This window comes from Arvicanthis niloticus, chromosome 1 (assembly GCF_011762505.2).
Source record: "Arvicanthis niloticus isolate mArvNil1 chromosome 1, mArvNil1.pat.X, whole genome shotgun sequence".
NCBI lineage: Eukaryota > Metazoa > Chordata > Mammalia > Rodentia > Muridae > Arvicanthis > Arvicanthis niloticus.
The window spans coordinates 113261442-113284057 of NC_047658.1; the positions used below are offsets into that span (position 1 = coordinate 113261442).

The 22616-nt window shown below is 44.7% G+C and overlaps 2 protein-coding genes across 8 annotated transcripts in view; both read right to left on the bottom strand.

The window, feature by feature from the left end:
* LOC143433712 (RNA-binding protein 4) overlaps positions 1-2775 on the bottom strand; it is a 34610-nt gene extending 31835 nt beyond the window's left edge. For all 5 annotated transcript variants that reach the window (XR_013104695.1, XR_004608736.2, XM_076915256.1 and 2 more), the window contains exon 1: positions 2364-2775. Coding sequence is in view for 3 of the 5 variants with exons in the window: in XM_076915256.1 (XP_076771371.1) it covers positions 2364-2775 (412 nt within the window). In the remaining 2 variants the exon portion in view is untranslated. The remainder of the gene's footprint in view (positions 1-2363) is intronic.
* Positions 1360-21505, bottom strand: LOC117723725 (RNA-binding protein 14). Of its 3 annotated transcripts, none has more exons than XR_013104685.1 (3): positions 21060-21505; positions 3901-3984; positions 1360-2786 (listed from the first exon to the last, which is right to left on the bottom strand). XR_013104685.1 is itself a non-coding variant. In XM_034523262.2 (3 exons), exons 1-3 carry the CDS (start codon positions 21394-21396, stop codon positions 11614-11616), a joined length of 2010 nt encoding a protein of 669 aa, XP_034379153.1. In that variant the 5' UTR covers positions 21397-21505; the 3' UTR covers positions 10943-11613. The 3 variants fall into 3 exon arrangements, 1 of the variants encoding a protein (XP_034379153.1); XR_013104684.1 differs by having other exon boundaries at positions 3794-3984; XM_034523262.2 differs by lacking the exons at positions 1360-2786; positions 3901-3984 and adding exons at positions 10943-11821; positions 12581-14045.
* Positions 21506-22616: the final 1111 nt, after the last annotated feature.

Genomic DNA, 22616 nt, shown 5'->3' on the forward strand with positions numbered 1-22616 from the left:
AAATTAGCCAGACATATGTCGACATCAGAGTTTCAGAAATGCAGTTACAAGAACATTTGCCCTCAAACACACCACACTATACCCCCTTTTACACATGAAACTGCCACCAGCACACACTTCTGTGACTAAAGATTAAAGTGCTGAAAAGTCTCCAAAAATTAGGTATCATACCACAACCCTCCACAAAAGCTTTGCTTCCAATTAAGTTGTTGACAAAATAACCCTCAGCTTGCCAATTAAAAGAGGAAAGCAAACTAGACCTGAGAGACCTGTGCCATTTTTAATAATACACAGCAATGCCCATGACACAGGGCACTTGTCACATAAGGGTGGGGGAGTCAGACTCTCAGAAACATTTAAGGAAACTGAACAAAGATGGCAGTAAAACACTGTTCAGAAGTAGTACTGAAGAAAGAACTAGCCAAAACGCTGTGTCAAAACAGCCAGAACCCAGGTTTGAAACTATAGTTCTGGGGGCTCTGCACATATGGTATGCACATACACACCACACATTCAAGCACATACATAAAGTTATGTACATGATCTTGAAAGAAGAAATACAGTTATAAGTCTGGCAGGATGGCTCAGCAGTTAAGAGCACTTCCTGCTCCTCCAAAGGACCTGGGTTAAATTCCTCGCACCCGCATCATTACGTGGCTCACAGCCATCGACTCTAATTCCAGGGAACCTGACATCCTCCTCTTCTGACCTCGAGAGGCTACACAAACAAGTATTTCAAAATCTTTGTATGTGTGCGTATACTTCTCCTCCTCCTTCTTTTCTTCTTTAAAAGAAACATAGCTATGAGTTACGGGACTATGCTGTGATCTGCAAGTTCAAAACCTGTTTCTGACTCTTGGAACCTAAAAGGATAAGAGTTGTTGAAAGTTCAGCGGGCAATTCAAACATTTTTTTTTTGTTGGTAGTATTCTGGGCTTTTTTTCTTTTTTTTTTTTTTTTTTTTTTTTTTTTTTGGTTTGGTTTGGTTTGGTTTGGTTTTTTGTTTTTGGTTTTTGGTTCTTTGTTTTCTTAAGACAGGTTTCTTTGTGTAGCTTTGGTTGTACTAGAACTAGCTCTCTAGAGCAGACTGGCCTCAATCCACCTGCCTCTGCCTCCCAAGTGCTGGGACTGATTAAAAGGCATTTGCCACCACTACCAAGCTTCAACAGTCTTTTAAATGCCACTCTTTTTTCTAGACAGCGAGACAGGGTTTCTCTGTGTAGCCCTGGCTGTCCTGAAACTCACTCTGTAGACCAAGCTGGCCACAAACTCAGAAATTCGCCTGCCTCTGCCTCCCAAGTGCTGGGATTAAAGGTGTGCGGCACCACTGCCGGGCTTAAATGCCACTCTAGACAAGAAACTTTTACTCTTAAAACGAAATACCTTCCAAATTAAATGATAATGCACAGCAACACTCAAGCTGCCCTCCAGGCATAAAAACAATTCAGCTAACCAGGACTCCAAGGTAATACATAAACTAGCACAAAATGTCTAAATCAACCCCCTACATGCACATGAAACCAAATGGAAGACATGCCATTATTGTTCCAAATCTCAATGCCTCCTCCCTAGATTCTTTAAAACAAAACAAAACAACAAAAAACAAAAAGCAAAAAAAGTCAGTCTTCTAAGTGGTTTTTCAAATATAACTCCTTGGCACAAATGTACAACAAAATTAAATAGAACCACAACTTTCAAAGCTCATTATTTTTTACTGAAAAGAACTGAGACAACAGGGTAAGCTCAACCCAGAATTGTGTCCCTAAAGTGTCATTTTCTCCTGATTTTCCTTTACCAAGCGCAACACAACAGTGATGCTGTGTTGAGCCAATAAAACCAGAGGGAAGCACTTTGCAATGTGCTCTAATACCAAAAGATGGGGGGTGAGGGGACAACAGGTGGAAGTCTTCAGAGAAAAGATTTCAAAACAGGTTCAAAGCCTTAAAGGGCTCAACATAAAAACCAAGCTTGTTTTCTTTTCCCCTCTAGACCATCATTCCCCATTTTACAAAATTACCACACATTTCTTGCATTGTTTCTGAAGGCTTCACAAAAAAAAGAGGTTGAGGGTCAGTAGACTTCATCTAAGTTACGAGTAAAGAAGCCCATGACACCTAACTACCTGAGTACCATCCATGGGACCCACATGGTAGGAGAGAACAAACTCGTCCAAGTCGTCCTCTGACCTCCACACGCATACTGACAAACACACACAAATAAAGGAATAAACAAAAACTTTTGTTCAAGAGTATCACCCATCCTTCATCAACCAGCAAAATCCTTGCATCCCAAGTTCTTCCTTTTCTCATCCAATTTGTTCCTAACAGCCTTGTACTGAGCACTCTACCAAAAGAGTGATTCACCTTGAAACTCTGTGTTGTCAAGGCCCCTGATGGCCTCCACCGCATCCTCTGCCCGCTCCATGTGTACAAAGGCATAATCTTTCACGATGTCACATTCGATGACTGGGCCGTACTCCTCAAACTTGGCCCGAAGCTCTTGGTTGGTACAAGTGGGACTGATGTTGCCCACATGTAACTTGGTTGAAGCTTTGCTCTTATTCTTGCTGGCTTCCACATTGATGTTCACTCCGTGCAGCTTGTAGTGGTGCAGGTTGCGGATGGCATCCTCAGCGGCTGTCTTGTCCTCTATGTGCACAAAGCCATAGTTCTTAATGATGTCACATTCCAGCACCTTCCCGTACTGCTCGAAGAGTGAGCGGATCTCCTGCTCTGTGGCCTCCCGGGGCAGATTTCCGATGAACAGCTTCACCATTTCCACACAGCCTGCAAGTAAAGAAACAAGATTTTTAAGGGAAGACCTCAAGTCCATAACAACTATTTAAAAAAACAAAACAAAATCTTCAAATATAAATAAATGGCTCACATCATCTCCTTGCACTTTAGCACACAGCCGAAAAAGTTTTCTCCTACAGGCATGCTCTCATGTCTCCTAACAGTAATGAATGAGGAGTTCAACAAGAGCCTGCTTCTATTCCTCACAAGAAATCTATGAAAGAGGAAGACTATAACAAGGTAGGCTTTTGTAGACAAAGGGAATTTTGTAGTGCTGAGGCTCAAACCTACAGCACAGACAGGTATTCTGCCACTGAGTTACACATCCCCAACCTCAGTCAAAAAAAGCAATAACGCTCTAAGGTTTGAGCATAAATAAAAAGCTACAGGTACTGAGAAGCTACCCACTGTGATGACATTAGAAAACAAGATTCTAATTACTAACTTGCTAATTATAATTACTTCAAATTAGCTCTTCTTCTCTTAGCAACCATTTCCAGAAATGGGCCTTATAGTAACTATGTTCAGGAATTTCACTTGGGAGTAGTGAATGCTGGGATCAAGTAGATTAAAAGCATGGGAAATATAGAAAGTGCCCGAGTAGGGGAAATCCGGGGGGGGTGGGAGGGACACGTCATTACAGGCTCCTACAGAAAAACTGGTCAAAGATGGGTGCTACAGTTTGGTAAGGAGGCAACAATGTCCGGGGCATGAGAGATTTAAGTCTAAATCTAAGAGTTATCTAGGCGAAAACCCCAAAGTAAGAGATTGAGCAAAGCAGAGGGTAAAGTGGACAAAAGAAAGGTATTCGGGGCGTAGGGGGTGGGGACTTGGAGAAGGTTGCTTCAGGCTTACCGCAGTAAGTCGAGGACCGATGTCGGTTCTCAGGGATGGGTGCGCAGACCGCGACCCCACTAGGACAACCGTGACGCTCAAGGGAGTCAGGTTAAGTTTTTAACAGAGCAAAGGACACAGTGGAAGAACGTGGAGTGTCTCACCGCATGGAAATCTGCAGGTCCTCCTTGCAGCGCGGACGGTTCTGACAAAACGCTAAAATGGCGGCGGCCACAGCAGTGACTCTGGGTAGAAAGAAGGGTGAACCTACCCACTGGATTGGCCGTTCGGTAAAGTAAAAGGCTGGCGTTCCCGGAGATCCTCTTCCTGATTGGTTACCCGGAACGCCAATTACCTGAGAGGCCAGGAAGAGGTGGAAACGTCAGTACCCGGAGCTTTTATACGATAGCCAATGAGCACCTAGCCTAGTGAATCTAAAGCCACTGATTGGGCAAGAAGTCCACTGAGGGAGGAGCTACAAACGCGGAATTCTTCGAAGCGCGGCCAGGCATTAGGCAGAATGAGCAAGGTGCCTCAGTGTGGCAGTGTGTAGCTTCGTGACGCTAACTTTAAGCTTTCACATTTTGCCACTTACACGTGCACACCCTGACAGGATTCAGGTCGCCTATCCATGATTCCGCACCCCTCTCCAACTGAGCGCCACCACGATCCGCAGCATGGATGCTGCATCAGTCCAACCTACACAGACCTCCCGCAATAAATATTCAAGATCCCGCCCCTACTTAAAAATCAACCCGCTTTGGGCAATTTCCAATCTAGTCCTTCTGAGTCCCAAAGTTATCCCGAAATTGAAAGTATCTGTAGGTGATCTAAAAACTTTAAAAGTTAGTGGATCCTGCTTCGGTAACAGTATAATGGCCCAGACAAAGGCTGGTCAGAGACCTAGGAGGCACTGAGGTTAAAGTTCCCTCTAGGAAACAGCCTCCTATATCCCCAAAAGATGTGAGACATGGAGACTGAAAATTGACCCCCCCCTCCCACGCACACCCCAACCTCACCCCGCCAAGAGAAGAAACAAAAAACAAAAAAACGGTAACAGCAAAAGTTTGGTTTTGTTTGGTTTTATTGGGCGCCATTAGCCAAAACTGTAAGTTTAAACTCCCTAAAACTGACCTTGGGGGAAAAAAAGACTGTCACAATCATCTGTAAACAAGTACAAACGAGCATTCTTCACAGGGTCCAATTCCCTCATCACATTTTTCTCACCCACTGGCTGCTTCACAAAATTCCATACTCATTGAGCAAGCGACTTTAGTCATGACCCTACGCAAAGCAGCTTTTGAAGATGGAGATAAAAGGGAAAAGTGCTGAATGGAGAACTTAAACTTGTGACAGGCGGAAAGCAGGGGAACTTCATGAAAACGGGATGATCAGGAGTAAAAAAAAAAACAAATAGAGCATACTACCACCCAAAACTGCCACAAAAGAAAAGGCCTAACACAAAAGACAAGGGCAGAAAATAAGTTACTGGGTTCAATAGCAGGAAATTAGTCAATAATTTAAGGATGGGAAATAGGTCTCTTAAAGTCACAATATTAAATATGGCCGTGGTTCGTTTCATTCTGGTACACCTGAGACTGAGTAATAGCCACCTGAGATCAGTAATACAACAAAATTCTACTGTTCTAAACCCTTTCTGAGGGGGTCTAACATGAATAACCACATCTCAATGTGCACCCAGGAATGCATAGGGTATAGAAGTCATTTCCTCTCAGTTTAATATCTGAGTTTTCTTATGCTGAAATTCCTGGGGAGAGGGGTGTTGCAATAGCAAACAAGACCAATTAACTCCACTAAACTAGAATCTCTACAGGTCTGAAGGGGGAAGAGACTGGTAACAATTCAAGAGATCACAATTCCTGCCAGTGTGCAGCCAGCAAGACCACCAGACCTCAACCTATGCCCAAGTGGAAATAATCTCCTTGGTATTTAAAATCTATCACAGCTGAGCCAGACAATACCAGCACTTGAGTTAAATGCCAGACTGGTCTATATAGCAAGTTCCAAGCTAGCCAAGACTGTAATGTGTGACTCGGACTAAAAGAAAAACAGGGAGGGGAATTCAAGCTTGTTTGTGAACAAATCTCTCATCCAGGTTCTTGCTACATTCTCAAGTCTCCTTAGTTACTACCAGCCCTCTAGACAGACTGACTTTATTGCCTCTACCTATTCAGAGTAGAATATTCTTTCTTCAGATTTTTTACTGGCCACTCCATCTAAAGGCATAGACCCTGACTTGTAACTATTTACTTTCACAAATAATTACTATCATTTGAAATTCTATCTTGTTCATTTTCTATATTATATGACCCCAATGTTGGAACTTCCTTGGTAACATGAAAGACACTCAAATACTTGTTAACTAGGAAACTAATGTATAACTTTTTGGTAACCGTAAGGGATTGAATTTTCAGTAACACAGATATGCTGCTGGCTGGAAAGGTTCTATGTTCAATAAAGGCACTACCTAACCTGTGAAGTCCTTGTTTAAAATCCAAGTATGAAGGACAAAATTATTGGTAAAATTATTGGTACTGTAAACATACTCTTATCCCCTATATCACCTACAACAACTTTCCAAACTCTTCAAAACAAAAAGCTGGTCATTAAGTGGCTTTTTATCATAACTTTGACAAATGCAGCAAAATGAAGCCTTGGGTAAAGGTTAGCTATAGCTTGTGTCTTCATATTGATGTCTATTTACCTAAATATAGGTTATTTATATAACTATACAAACTTGGGGTTTTTTTTACTTTAAAAAAAAATTAAGGCACCTAATTAAAATTCTCTATCTTACCCCATCACCCCACCTACAGACTGAGCCACCTCATTATCCTGAAATATTTTTTAAAATCATCCTGTCTGCCAGGGGTAGGGATGTAGCTCAGTAACAGAATGACTGCCTAGCAAGAACCTGGGTTTGTTCCCCAGCAACACGACAAAAAATTCTTAGATGCCTCTTGTCTGACCTTAGCCTGAACCTTTCTTGTGCTAGGAGGATAGGCATGAACCAACACATTCATCTAATGATTTACACTTCTAATACCTGGCTTCTGGTCCAGAAATGAGCTACAAGTTCTACAAAGGTCCAAATTAAAAAAATTAAAAAGGTCCAAAGTATCCTTCAAGGATGGTCATAAGAATCAAAAGGATAACCCCAACCAAGTGTGCCAGCTCCAAGCCCATTCCAGCCATGCCACCTCAATCCCCTTACATTCAGATTTCTCTTCTGGTACTGTAAACTTTATTTTCGGTAAGCAAAGAATGTGATCCTAGGACACATACTGAAGGGGAAGCACCAAAATCGGTGTGATCTAGGAGCTTAAATAACAGCTATGCACCACTCATAGCAAAAATTCATATTGTAATGTGACTTGTATGCACTGCATTCACACCCATATCCCAAGTCCTTTGCACAACTAAGCACTTCACCAGGTCATCTAGGTGTGCCCAGATCTAATGTCTTTTCATGTGTATGTGTGTGAACCTGGCTGAATTTATGTGCACCATGTACAGGGCCTGCAGAGGGCACTGGATGCTCTAAAACTGGGATAAGGGTTGTTCTGAGCTGCCAAGTAGGTTCAGAGAACCAAATCCAGGAGCAGAAAGCACTCTAAACCAACCAGCCATCTCTGCAGCCCTAAGATGAGATTTAATACCTGACTATGATACTATCACTTGCCATGTGCTCATTCACCCCATCCAACCTGACTATGGATAATAATTACAATAATAATTACAAGAGGGGTAAAGCATTTAGTTTCGATTAAAATATAAAAATGACTTTTATCCAGGCAGTGGCAGCCCACACCTTTAATCCCAGCATTTGGGAGGCAAAGGCAAGCAGAGCCTTGGAGGACAGCCTGGTCTAGAATGAGTTCCAGGACAGACAGGACTACACAGAAAAAACCCTGTCCAGGGGGTTTTGGGGAGAGGGGGGGAATGTTGCTCTTTTGGTAATGAAAGTACCTCTTTATATTTCTGAGTTTAAAAAAAAAAAAAAGCAATACTTTTTTTTTTCTGATTTAAAAAAAAAAAAGCAATACTTAGATAAGGAACTAAGGATACAACTCAGTTGGTAGAATGCTTCCTAACATACAGGAGTCATTCAAACCCTGAGCACCACATAAACTGGGCATGGCGGTATTGCCAAATACTAGCACTTGGGATGTGAAGACAGAAAGACCTAACTAATGTCAAGGTTATCTTCAGCTACATATCGAGTTGAGAGACCAACCTGACACAGAAGACCTTGTCTTAATAAAAGAAAAAGCTGATTATGGTGGTGCATACCTTTAATTACAGCACTCATAAGACAGAGGCAGGCAAACAGCTGAGTATGAGGTCAGCCTGATCTACATATTAAATTCCAGACCAGCCACTGCTACGTAATGATGATACCTTGTCTCAAATTAAAAAAAAAAAAAGAAGAAGAAGAAGAAGAATGCTGGTTGATAAAATGAGGCAGCAGAGAGCCAGCATTCCAATTCAGTAAACCAAAGACAGGTCTGACTGGAGAATTCTCATGTTTTCTCTAGGTTCACAAGACTAGGCTTTCTACATACAGTTTCAAATGCCTCAGAGTCAGACCTGATCATCAGTTCTAACAAATTTCCTTCTGAAAACTCTCATTTAACATCATTTTAAAATAGAATTTACACAAATATTTAGCTTCCTGTGTATTATCTTCTCTATTATCCAAACTTCTATTAAAGAACATTAGTCCATCCAGGAGTAGAAGCTCACACCTTTAATCCCAGCACTCAGGAGGCAGAGGCAGGCAGATCTCTGAGTTTGAGGCCAACCTGGTCTATATCATAAATTCCAGGACAACCAGTACTGTTACACAGACAGATCTCAAAAAAAAAAAAAAAAAAAAAAACCATAAATAAACCCAAAAACTAATAATAAAATAAAGCTAGTCCATAAACTTAGCAAACGTGTTTTTACTATGACTATGCATCCATGCTGTTCTGTTGTCCACTGACTTGGCTTGCTTGATTTGACAAAATGCCTGAAGGACCAACAGATGTGCAAGGACTTTTGACATAGCTGGGGTATGGGACAGTATAGAGATAGAATCAGAAACGCAGCACCTCTAGAGACTGGCTCCTTCTGATAGTCTCATTATCTCTATTGAAGAAATGGAGCCGCAGGCCACCCAAAAGAATTTTTTTAAAAAGCCAACCCTCAGAAGACAGCAGACTGGCAAGTCTGGAAGCCTCTATGCAGTATTGTTCCAGGAATAAACCAACAACTTCTTTAATATGGCCAAGGTATACAAGTGCCGTGCAGAAGCTGAATAACCTGAAGATATGATGAAAGCGTGGTCCCCAAAATACTTGTTACATTCTGTCCTCCCGTCCACCAAACACAACTTCCCCAAGTAGTAAGAACTTGAAACTCAGAAATCTATAAAAAGCAAAGTATGAGTGGGTTACAGAATTAACACTGGTGGGTAATTTAAATAAAAAGATGCTTTTAAATATCTGCCAAGAGAAAGGAAAGTGACAAATTATTTTTTTTTCTTCTGACCTGAGTGAGAACCCCAGGGGCTGAGGCAGCAAGGCATGCGGAGCACAGATGGCCGACAGTTAGATGATCCAATAGGCCAAACCGCTCTGAAGAGTTTGGACTGCAGTAAAGATCAACAACACTAGCCCTGAAAACATGTGAAGCTGGTTTTGGGAGCAGAAGGATTCAGTCTGTTTGGTGGTATTGTCTGGGTTTTTTTGCAGGAACCATGGAATTGTGACTGTGGCAGAGCAAGAACTGGAAAGGAAAGTGACAAAGGAATACTGCAAATACAAAGGCCACAATCACAGCCTGCATTCAACCCTCTGTTCCCCCAGTCACGCCAAGCCTGTAACTTGGCCCTCACGTCATTCTAGCATCAGAGAAAGCAGTAAGAAACCTAGCCTCCCATTCCGCCCCGTCCTGCCAAAGAATGAAAATGAACAGCAAAGCACCTGAAGGCGAGGTGGTGAGCGAGAGAGGAGCAGGTAAAACAGCCTGAGTGAGAGTCATCCCATTCAACCACAAGGAAGAACTCGTAGCTTTGAGGCATTTTTACATGATGGGCAGAAGGAAGAAGACATCTGGGGCAAGCTACTGTCACAGTCAAGTTCATATGAAGCCAACGAAGGAGGCATATACAACCCACCCAATCCACACATTCACTTGTGCAATCTTGCTCTCGCTCATTCTCTCTCTCTCTCTCTCTCTCTCTCTCTCTCTCTCACACACACACACACACACACACACACACACACACACACACACACACACACCCTCCGTTTTGCTAAGGCATCTTCCTTCAGCAAGATCCAAAAATGTCTCTAAAGTATTCTTCCCCAAGGACTATCAGGTTTCAGTTATTGTTCACTTAACCAGTCTTCTTTCATTTACCCACCAAGTTCATGCCTCCATCTTATCCCTGGTTGAAACTACCCAGGTCTTTCACCCCCAAAGTATAAAAAGAATGCTGGATTCTTTACCCAATTTTGGCATTCCTACTTGATAATGTTTGCACCACAGTCCCTTCTCAATATGTCTGTTTTAACACCTTCAAATATAAATTCAGCAAGAAGACGTCTAAAAACCGTAATAGATGCAGACAGGGAAAAGGAGTCTCAGGTGCTGTGATGACTGAGCTTGGCAGGACACAGGAAGGATGCTCCGTGGTGAAGTTCAACAGGCGAAGTACCAGGATTGGCTAGAACACCCCATAAGCTTCAAGTTCCCCATGCCCTCATTTCTCCAACCACAGGGCAGCACCAGATAGTGGTTTCACTCCCACCCCACTATAGCTCCTTTCCCAGTTCTCAGACTCAACATTCCCTCAAGCCGACTGCCTGAAGGATTCATTAGCCTTGTAAACACTGCAGCAGCCCATTACCCGTCCAAGCCAGATCGCAGCCAGAACCAACCTGCTGGACTGTAGCTTTTGTTTTATTTTTGGTTTTCCTGAACTGGGAAAAAAAAAAAATCAGGGACACTGGTCAAGCATAAACAGAGTAAATGGGCATTGTTTACTGAATTTTGATGTGATCAACTAAAATTGATTGCTGAGGAAGTCCAACCATCTGGCCTCCTGTCCCCAAGATGGCATGCTACTTAAGACGGTCATGAGCTTAATTCCATTCGTTACCAGGAAACCCTTCCAATCCCCACAGTCAAGCACCTTTCCACACCCACTCTGGGTCTTCAGGCTGCCTTTCTTCTAGCTGTCCCGTCTTCCTGGATGTCAAACTGGCTCACCTGACAGTGCAATCAAGACAATGACAACCAGGTTTCCAAACCACGAATCGCCCCAAGTTTTATTTGTAGTCCATACAAAAGAGGGGAAAAAATTAAGTTTTCTAACACCACCTACTTGGGGAGATAGGGAATTGGGACTATGCCAGTCACCATCAGCTAAAACATCAGTGGTAAGCAGGGATTTGGACACATACCAACTGACTGTCCCAACAGGATCTCAGTCAACAGTCTCTACAAAAGGACAGTCAGGGCCCCCTGGACTGCTGGCATAACTGGGCACATAGGAAATGGTTAAAGTGACCTTTTCCTGGCCTCCCTCACATCTAAAAAGAAAAACACGCCGCCTGACCTCAGCTGTAGGTTGTATCACCTCCAAACAACCTTAAGTATCGCGCACAAAAATAAAAGGGAGCCAGGGAAAAAATAAAAATATAAAAGAAATTCCCATTCTGGGGAGATGTGGGTAGAGGGAAAACCGCAGATCTAAAGCCAGTAGCAAGATGTGTTGCTGAGGCAAAGAAACAAAGCAGGTTACTGCCAAACACAAAAGGGTCCTCTCCTGGGGAAGGCCCACAGGATAGAGGGAGGGAATGAAAAGCCACCATTGGGAGAGGTATGAGAGAGGGAGGTGATAACCTGGGTCTACAACCTACCCTAGCTCTTCCTCTCCCCCTTCCTGTGGTGCCCCATCCCCAGGACGGCCCTACATTCGGCGCTGGTAGCCAGAGTGCATCTGAGCTGCCCGCAGGTAATCATTATAGGAGCCCGAATAGCGTGCGTAATCGGAATGGGCATCGGGCAGGCGACGGTAATCCAGCGAGGACTTTGTCGGCGAGCGGCGGAACGAAAGCTGCGACTCTGATAAACGGCGGTAATCAGAGAGCTCGGCTAAACGCCGGTCGGAACCATACCTAGTCGAGAGAAGAAGACAGTTGGTGAATGAGACAGTTGAGGGGAGGGCTCCAGGTAGGCCTAAGGGAGATGCCATTGGGGACAGGGAGGGTATACCAGATTTGTCTCAGTTTGGTTTCCCTGTCAGAAGGCTCATCATCCTATCCAGGCCAAGAAATCAACCTGGGTTCTTCAAGTCAGTGGGAAACCAAGCCCTCTGCTGAAGCTCCCCCTTCCACACCAGCCAAGGTGAATTCTGTTCTACAGTCTCAAACAAACTATTCCCATTCATGGGCCCTGCACAAAAAAGATCTTGGTTTATCAACAGAACGACGGACGGAAGTAGGGTCCCCAACTTTCCAGGGTGGACGCACCTCATAAGCTTGCCTTCAGCCAGTGAGTGCCAAAAAGACTACTTTCTTTCACATCCATCCCACCAAAACCAGAACAAGGGAATGAGTTTAAGGATCCTTCAGACAGTGGGAAAAAAAATCTATGAGCCAATCCTGCAAACGTGGCTCCACTGGTTCCTCAGGCTATATCCTAGAATGGTGATGCTTCCTGGCCCTAGGTTTGTTGGTGTCACCCCAAGCTGAGCGCTATGCTCCACCTGAATCCCAATGGCCAGAAATGTTCAGACACTCACCCTCATCACCCCTGGACATCCCACAGAAGTAAGACCAAGGGAGGGGCCAATGGCTCCTGTTTCCCTCCCATGCCAACCTCAGCCCCTTGCCCTAAGCCCCAGCTGGGGGCTGAGGCGGGGGGGCATACAGTACCTTTTCGACATGGCGACAGCCTTTTTGTAGGGATCGTCGTAGCTGGCCCGGGGTGGGGAGAGGCGGGTACGCTCATAGGGCGGTGGGGTGCTGTTGGCGTTGGCAACGGCCCCCTGGGACATAGACAGGTAGGCTGCTGACGGCTGGCCTGTCCCATCGTAGGCACTGCCCGGCTGGCCACGGTAGGAGGCAGCAGCCTGGGGATGCTGCTGGGCAGCATAGGAAGCAGCCAATGAAGCTGATGACTGAGTGCGGTAAGGAGCTGCCAGGGTGGCAGAAGGCTGAGCCCCATAAGCAGCTGCCGCACCATAGGAGCCAGTGGCCGCAGCAGCAGACTGAGCTCCATATGAGCCTGAGAGGCCCATAGATGCTTGAGCCCCGTAACTATTCAGCTGGGTCTGAACAACTGGTTGAGCCCCATAGGAACCGGCCATTGGGGTGGTGGCTTGTGCAGCATAGGCAGCTGGCTGGCTAGCATAGGCAGCAGCTGTGGCTGGTTGTGCCACATAAGCAGCAGGCTGGGAAGAATAAGAAGCAGCCTGTTGTGCAGCATATGGGGCAGACTGGGCACTGTAAGAGGCTGAGGGCTGGGCATTGTAAGAAGCTGCCTGGGCTCCATAAGCTAGTGAGGAGGCTGCAGATTGGGCACCATAGGAGGCTGCTTGAGCCCCATAGGAACCTAGGGAAGAAGCTGCTCCCTGTGTGTTATAGGAAGAAGCAGCCGCACGAACCCCATACGAAGAGGCAGCCTGGGCGCCATAAGACGATGGCTGGTTACCATAGGAAGCGAGGGAGGAGCCCTGAGCCCCATAGGAGTTAAGCGAAGAAGCTGCTGCTGCCTGACCCCCATAGGTGGAAAGGGCTGAGGCTGAGGGCTGGACTCCACCATATGGGCCAAGCGAGGAAGCTGCAGCAGACTGGGAACTAGGGCTAGCCAGCTGACCCCTGTATGGGGCCCCAAGGGAGACAGAGGGCTGAGCACGGTAAGAAGCTGCCTGGGCTGTCATGGGCTGAGTCCGATAGCCGACACCCAAAGAGGCAGAAGGCTGGGCCCTATATGCAGCTCCCAAAGACACTGAGGGTTGGGCCCGGTAGGTGGCTGGCTGGGCCGTCAGAGGAGCCACATAAGAGGCTCGAGGAGGTGAACGGCGCAGGGGGCTGCGGTCGCGACCAAAGAATGGTGGTGTGGGCTGACGGGCTTGCCCATCAAAGCCACCAGTGCTGTTGCCAAAAGCCTGCTGGTAGTCGAAGGTGGCAGAGAAGCCACCAGTTCCAGGGAATGCTGTATCCCCAGCCCCTGGTTTCTTGGTCTTGTCCCCAGACTGGATAGCCAGGGCAGGCCCCTTCTTCTGCCCTTTGGTTGAGAGTTCCACGTTGATGCGCTTGCCCTTCACTTCTTTGCCGTTGAGCTGCGCGATGGCGGCTTTGGCATCTGCTTCCTTCTCCATGTGAACAAACGCGTAGTCTGATAAAGCAGCAGACAGAGGGTTAGCAATTAGGGGGGCAGGGCATGCTACCTGTTGGGTCCCAAACTGGATACACAACAGCACCCAGCTGTTGCCAGCTACATCCAGGTGTCTCTAAACCCTCTTCTATGTGAGTATGCCATGAAGTGTGGCTGATGTGTAACAAAACTTTTGACTGTTTCAAGCAGTCAATCACCTTTAATTTTGGCCTTCTCTGTTCCCCTGATACCTCAACCAATTAACTTTCTGGTGAGAAAAGGAAAAGCAAAGATGAACCACAACTCAGGATAAAAATCTTGACAGCTTCTATAAATATAAACCAGCAAGCAAACAGAAAGCATTCCTAGAAGACTCAATTACTCAGTTTTCTCAATTCAAGCACATCTAGTATTGTTTACTGCTCACCTCTAAGGCTAAGAGCGTGGAACACTAGAAACCACTCACAGTTTGGCATGACTCACTTCTCAGTCTAGGTGCAATTTAATAAAAGCAGAGTGACTACAAGAAGCATTCACAAATTCCTCCAATGTAGCCTTCCTCTTTCACATTACTTTCCAGTTTTCACAGTCACTTCATACACAGGAAGTCTCAACAATCCTGTAAGGAAAAGGCCATTGTCTTCTCTTTCAGGCAAGCATGGTCAATGTTTTTATGTAGCTTGCTATAAACCAATTAATGTCAGGACCAAAGCCCAGCTAGCTCTTCCATGCCCCTTTGTTTGATCAATCTTTATCCTGAGAAGTCCATGAACAGGTCTGTGTAATATGACTAAAAATGTTAGCTTGAACAGAAGCTAGAACCTATGAGTGTCAGTCAATAAGATAAGAGAATAGATATAAGCTCACATTACTTCCTCTATTTCCTCTTTAAGGGGCAGAAGAATACGTTCCCCTTAGAAGACTGTTTACTGCTTTTTCAGGTTTACCATAAGTGGTACTTTTTTGGGGAAAGGGGAAGGAATTAACATAGGAAGAGCCTCACACATGCTAGTTCATGACTGAGTAATACTACCAGTCACCTATCTAGGCTCTCTCATTAAAGACCTGAGTAAGTTGTGTTGGGAGAAAGCCAAAGATAGAGTATTATCTGAGAACTCTAATCACTTACAACATAGGGAAAAACTTTAAATGGGAAGAAATTCTTGGTAACATCCATACCACAAACTATACTAGTGCCATCGGCAGGATCTAAAAAGCAATGACAGGAATCTGTCTTGAGAAATAAGGCTCTACACTTAACTCCATTTTGGACTTGTGGCTACTTTAAGGCATTCAAGAGCTAGGACCCAATTTCTGTCATATCAATTTAAGAAATAAAAAGTTATCTGGATGAACTAAGGTTCCATTTTTATAAAACAAGATTATTGGAAATGACATCCAAATGCCTCCGAACAAGTACCCTACTTTTAGGGCTTTTATCCTGAGATGCCTTATCTAAGCTGTTCCTGTATTTGAAGACAATGCAACCTCCAAAGAAATAAAAGACAAAAGCCAAGTACAGTAATTATACTGTACTTATACTGTAATTATACTGTAAATGATCCTGGGCTGGAAACTAAAGGCCCAGCTTTATTAGATTCATTCATCACTGACTGTCTCGGTGACCTTAGGGAACTTTCCAATTTTTTCCCACTGGAAAAATTTATCTACCAACCTCAAGTAAGGTTCAAGTAAGAAGACAGAAATGCCTTGTGAGGTGTAAATGAATGTAGAACAATAATGGAGTCATGACAGTTCTTCAAGCCTAAACTAACCAGAGGTTTATTTCCCTAGAAAATATTTTTATCCCTAATAAAACATAATGCCACATTATACACTGAAAGCTGCTGACCATGATAAGGACAAAATGAGACAGAAGAGTTGGGTCAGCAGTGGTAAAGAGCACTGGTTCTTTTATACAAGATGCAGGCTTGGTTCTCAGCACCCATAGGGAGGCTCACAACTACTTACATAGAACTCCAGTTCCCCAAAATCCCAGATTCACTTCTGACCTGTATAGGCACATACATGCAGGTAGAAATAGTCATCCACATGAAATAATCTATCTTTTGTGGGGAGGGAGGGCTTGAGACAGGCTCTCACTATGCAGCTCTGGCTGTCCTATAACTCAGTATGTAGACCTGGGTGGTCTCCAAATCACAGATTCCCCCTGCCTCTGCCTTCCAAGTAAGTACTGGATTAAAGGTGTGGAACACTATGGCTGGCTTAATTTAAATTAAAAAAAAAAAAAAAAAAAAAAAGGTGAATGCCAAGTTTGATGCTCCTAGTTCAACAAATGATAGTATTCAATGACCCCAATTTTGAAAGGTATTAGACATCAACTGTCCTTTGATTGCTGAAAATTGATCAGCTAAAAATATCAGTTGTGGTCTAAGATTTCTTTAAAAACAGAGCGACCAGAAATGGTAAAGCTTGCCTACAACCCCAGCACTCAGGAGGTGGGGCAGACAGAAGATGAGTTAAGAGATCAGCAAGAGCTACAAAGTGAGGCACTGCCTCAAAATAAGTACAGAAATAAATAAGTAAATGTTTGTAAAAGGCTGAACTTGCCCTCAACTAGGAGAATGTAATGACAAACAGAAACATCCACTCAAAATGAAGACAAAACATCAAGATTAGCTAGGGCTTAAAGACAGATTAGGGCAGGAAGGTGGAAAGAGACAAACACAGTGAAGGACAAGGGAACCTTTTTTTTTTCTTGATTTTTTTTTTCTCCTTCACTATGTAGTTCTGTCCTAGAACTCAATATATATAGACCTAGACAAGACTAGCCTCCAACTCACATAGATCTGCCTGCCTGACTTACAAATGCTGGAATTAAAGTAAAGGCATGCAATGGAAGCTGGAGATGGCTTAATGGTTAAAAGCATGTACTGTACACCCCAATCAGGTGGTTCACAACTCCCTATAATAATTCCAGGGGATCTAATGTCCTCCAGTTCTAGACTCCACATACACACATAATAAAAAAAAAAATAAATCCTATGTACATCATGACCACTCATCTGTTTATCATTCTATTCAAAAATGAGCTAGAAAAAAACACCTCAAAATAATTTCAATGGGTTTACAAGAGAAATTAGATATAGCATCCACACTATACCTGGTTTTGAGTTTAAAAGGCCAAGTGCTACCATGCACGGTAGCACTCAGGAGGAAAGACAAGGAGACCAGAGATTGGATGTCAACCTAGATCACTCAGCAAGGCCCTGTCTCCAGAAGAAAAAAAAGTTTAAAATAAGTGGTGAGCTGGTGAGATAGATCAATGATTAAGAACACTGGCTGCTCTCCCACAAGTCCTGAGTTCAAGTCCCAGCAACTACATGGTGGCTTACATCCATCTATAAAAGGGATGAGTCCTCTTCTGACATATAGTTGTATATGTAAACAGAGCACTCCTACATTTAAAAAAAAATACATAAATTTTTAAAAATAAAAAATAGAACAAGTGGCAAATCGAAAAATTAAGATTTAAGAACTGGCTGATCACAGTGGCATACACCTTTAATCCCAGCACTTATGGATCTCTGTGAGTTCGAGGCCAGCCTGTTATACACAGTGAATTCCAAGACAGCCAGTGCTACACAGTGAGACCCTGTCTCAAAGGGGGATGAGGGAAGGAGAATCACAGCAACAATAAAAAGAGGTTTAAGAACTGGATAGTGTATAAATGACAAATATAAGGCCCTTGGTTTGACTGCACCACTTCACTAAATAAATAAATAAATGCAAAGGGAAGAGGAAGAAGGGGGAGGGGAAAGGAAAGAGGAATAGTACTTTCAAATGAGTAATTCAAATAACTTATCCAAAAATGAGCTCTAATGAGGGAAGGCCTCACTTTCTAACAGAAAGTTAAGTTTCTAAGCCTGATATTAGCACAAAGTGTGAGCTGGGCATGGTGGTACACACTTGAAATAGCAGCTCATAAAAGGTAGAGGCAATTAAGATCAGACTTCAAGGCCATTCTCAGCTACATAGCAAGTTCAGCCTGGACTGTATAAGACACTTTCAAAAAAGAGAGACTGGAAAGATGAAGCCTTTGAGAACACCTCCAGCTGTTGTAGAGAATCCAGAATCAGTTCCCAGCATTCAACGCTGTGGCTCACAACCATCCCTCCAATTTGAGTATGTCAGACAACCTCTTCTGACCTGTGGGCATCAAGCATACATGTAATATAATGCACATACAAATGCAGGCACCAATACACAATAAAATAGATCTGGGGGGAGGGGTACGCACGCGCACATACACCTGCGCAGAACATGTAGCTCAATAGAAGCCCAGGGAGTCTTAAGTTACCTAGTTGATGAGACCTAAGTCTCATTGCAGTAAGTAGTCAAACTCAGACCTGTCAAAGACACTCAAAAGCCAGCTGACTAATAGGACAATGAAGAACCAGACTTTGAAGAGCTCCAAAAACCCACTTGCCTGGAGAACTAATCCAAAGAAAACACTACATTAAGAATAGTAAGCCAGGCCCAACAATATTGCACTCCTGTAATCTCAGCACTAGGGAAACAGAGGCAGGAAATCTCTAATTTCCAGGGCAGCCAGGGTTACATAGATAAACACTGTCAAATACACTTTTTTGGGGGTTTTTTTTAGGAACTTCGATGGTATTATGGCTCCATAATCACTCAGCAACAAGACTAAGAGAATACCAAAAGTTTTCCCAAATGGAAACTAAATACTTTTAACTTAAATTAACAAAGCTGTATACAGAAAAAATGGCTGTCACCCCCCACTAAGAGTATTTTCTTTTCTGATATTCAGACCTCCCTTGAAACCTGTATGATTCCTGAAACTGTTCATCTTTAAATATCCAGTAGTATATAGCTGTGGAGAATCGTTATCATTGTTGCTATGGAGATTTTTGTTCTACAAATCATACCAAAGCGCAAGTAACCAAGCAACTATGTTTTTTTTTCCTGTGAAATAAACCAGAGCTAGCCATCCTGTTTAAGATCAAGCTTCTGCACTTTTCAAAGACTTGACAGCCTCAACCAAATGCCCATTCTCAGCCTCCCCTCCCAAAAATGAGGAAGCTATTAATAGAATCAGAGCCAATCTCTTCTACTCCACTTCCAACTTTAAAATCTTTCACCCCAATTGAGATATAGGCATCAGTAGAAGTATGTTCAAATCTCTTATATCAAAGGATAAAGTCTGTGTCATATCAGCCTAGATAGAGTGTAATTAATATCTGTTTTCAAAAGGAAAAAAAATGCACATAAACTTCTCACAGGGACTCAAACTAGAGTTCTACATCTCATGTGACCTTATTCCCAACCACCATCCTGTCACTTACTGCCAGTTCCAAACAAATTGAAGCAAATTACTGGCCTACCATCTGAGAAAAAGCTTATTGATCCATACAAATTCCAATGGAGTCTGTCCCTTGTACTGAATTCTACTCTCACTCTACTAGCCAGACTACCTAAGAACTACACAAGAAACTAGATAGGTCAATTAAAGACAAGACTCTCATAAAAACTTATATCCCATACTTTTGCTGACCAAGTACCCAAACTAGGACCTTTCCCATTCTTTTACACTGAACAGAAGCAAAACCCCATAAATCACACAGCTTGCCCAAAGTTTGCAGTAAAGTCAGATTCCAGATATAACCTGAATTGAGGAAAACAGAATGCAGTATTAAGGCAGAACAAAAACTTTGTTCCTATTAATGTACACCCTATGACCCTTCAGCCCCTCTTTGAAAAGATAAGGAATGGCCCAACAGATGTGACCAGCAAATGAGCCCTTGGATGGGAATGAGCAAACACCTATTCCCACATTTAGTTCCTGTTCTCAAAATTCCTTACAAGGCACAGCATCCAACAACAGCAGAACTAGGGAATAAACAGGGGCCCCACTCCTGGGGGATGTATTGTTGAAAATGACAGGGCTAAGTTAACTCTGATCAGTGAAACCCACACTGGTCTGGGTGTCCCATAAAATCTTGCCAACACACACACAAAAAACCAAGTATTTAAAAGAGATAAAATCCCAACCTATGAAAATCAACAAGGTCTGAAAAAGACACATTTTCTCAAAGAAAAAGGCAAACTAGTGAGCTATCCTAAGAATTATCCAAGCAATAAAAAGTACTAACTGAATAAATGGTGTTAAATCCAAGTTTAATAGAAACCTCACAAGTCCCTCTCAACGACCCCCCCCTCAGGCCAGACAGAGTACACATCTTTGCGTTCTCACCAAACTTATAAAACAGCTGTGCCCCAGGCACCAATTTAGCAAGAAAAGGCTACCTGGGGAGAGGCTTAATAGCCCCTTTTACATGCAAAAATAAAGAAAGAAAACCAGAGCTTCCACTAGGTCAGTTGTAAAACCCGAACACAAAGTGGGAGGTTGGAGGGCTAGAATTAAAAAGCACAAGACCGCCAAGGTTAACCCATCAAATACTGAAAGGTCAAAGGGGTTCGGAAGAGAGCCCTCCGTACCCACAAACAGATTCATTCCAGACCCGAACCCGAGAAACAACCAAGGGCCCCGCTACCTTCCGCTTGAGGGCATTCGTCCGGAGGGAACCCCAGAGCGGCCTTAGGGCTTTAACCCAACCTTTTCCCTCTTCCCTCGATCTGACCAATGTCTGGAGAAAGTGGGGAAGTGGCGAAATCTTCCTCGCTCCATAATCCGGCTGGTGCCCTTCCCTTCCCAATTTCATTTTGGTCCCAGGCTCATGCAACCAGGAAAAGACGCCTCCCCCCAACTCCACACACTCGCAAATCTCTGACGCGTCCCCAGCCCCGTGGCTTCGGCTTGCAGTAGCCACGGCACCCGCCCACAGCCGACTCCTCCCACTTGATGAATGTTGCTTGGACCGCAAGGGAGAAGGGTGGCTCTACCCAACTCGCCTCCAGCACCTTAGGCCCCGCTCCTTGCACACTTCCCCACCATTCCCAACCCTGAGGACCAACCCCAGGGTGAGGGGCGTGGCTAATGAACTGAGAGCACCGCGCGTGTCCCCTCCCTCGAGCGCGCTCCCGCGTTACCTTTTACCACGTCACACTCGATGACGCGTCCACGGCGCTCGAAGAGGCTGCGCAATTCCTGGCTTGTGCATGCAGCCGATACATTGCCCACGAAAATCTTCCAAGTGTTCAGGGGCCTCGGGCGCGACATCTCCACCACGAGCGCGCGACCTGGACGCAGCTCGTGGCCATGCAGGGCTTCGATGGCGCGCACCGCGCCAGCGTTCTCGCGCATGTGCACGAAGGCAAACTGTTTCATGACGGCGCAGCTCATGACCGTGCCATAGGGCGCGAAAAGAGCTGCCAGCTCCTCCGGCGTCGTATCCGCCCCATCGACATTGCCCACAAAGATCTTCATTTTGCCGCCGCAACCGCCTTCTCGGAGAGAAGGGACCTCTCCTACAGCGACAGGCAAAACGTCCGAACGACCCGCAGTCCTCCACAGGAATGGCTGGCGACCGAGAACCCCGCCGCGCAGGCGCTCTAAGATAGCCAATAGGAGCCTGCATCGCGTGCGGATAGCAGCCAATCAAAGAGGTTGAGAGCAGATGTCCTTTGACGCAGCCAATCCCAGAGGGCCTGGAGCCCCTTGTTAACGGAGGGGGTGGAAAAGGCATAGAGGCGCGCGACCAACCGCCACCTCCGATGGGAGGGGGAAGAAGGGCTGGGGACTGGGGAACGCGCTCCGGCTGAGTCGGCAGAGGCCTAGTCTGAAAAGCTGCCTCTGGGGTGTGGCGTGCCGGCGGGGCCCCAAGGAAAACTTTGTTCTCTAGGGAAGTTCGGGCTCCTACGTTCGAGCTGCCTTAGCCAAACCCCGAGTGTTGTGGTGGCAGCCTGAGTTGTCTGCGGTAAGGCCGCACCCGGCGGGAGAAACCAGGACGAACCCCGTTAGTCTGGGATTGGCCCCCGACACTATATGCTTGGCGATCGGAGGAGACCAGAGAAGCGCCTCCTCTGAAAAAGCCAGTAATTCGTTCTTTGTAAGCACATTACTTGGGTTTGCTTAGGCTCTGGAGGATTTTGCAGACAGTGAATACTGAGCGTCTGTCTGTCTCAACCTGATGGAATTTCGAGAATTTACGGAGGTGACCATTTATTGTATGCATGAAGTTTAACACAATATAATGCTCTATAAAATAGAAGAGCATTAATCCTGAGGAAGCCAAAAGTTGGATCTTAAAAAAAATACGTGGAGGGGGCAAGGAGTGGTGGGCACCCTTTTAATCCCAGCAAACACAGGAAGAATTTGTTTGAGGCCAGCCTGGTCTACATAGTGAGTTCCAGGATAGCCAGGGATATATAGAGACCCCGTCTTTAAGAAAAAAAAACAACAAGCCGAGCAGTGGTGGCACACGCCTTTAATCCCAGCACTTGGGAGGCAGAGGCAGGTGGATTTCTGAGTTCGAGGCCAGCCTGGTCTACAGAGTGAGTTCCAGGACAGCCAGAACTACACAGAGAAACCCTGTCTCGAAAAAAAAAAAAAAAAGAAGAAGGAAGGAAGGAAGGAAAGAGAAAAAAACAACAACAAACAAACAAAAAGAGGGGCTGCTCCTTTTCCAGAAAACTTGAGTTAATTCC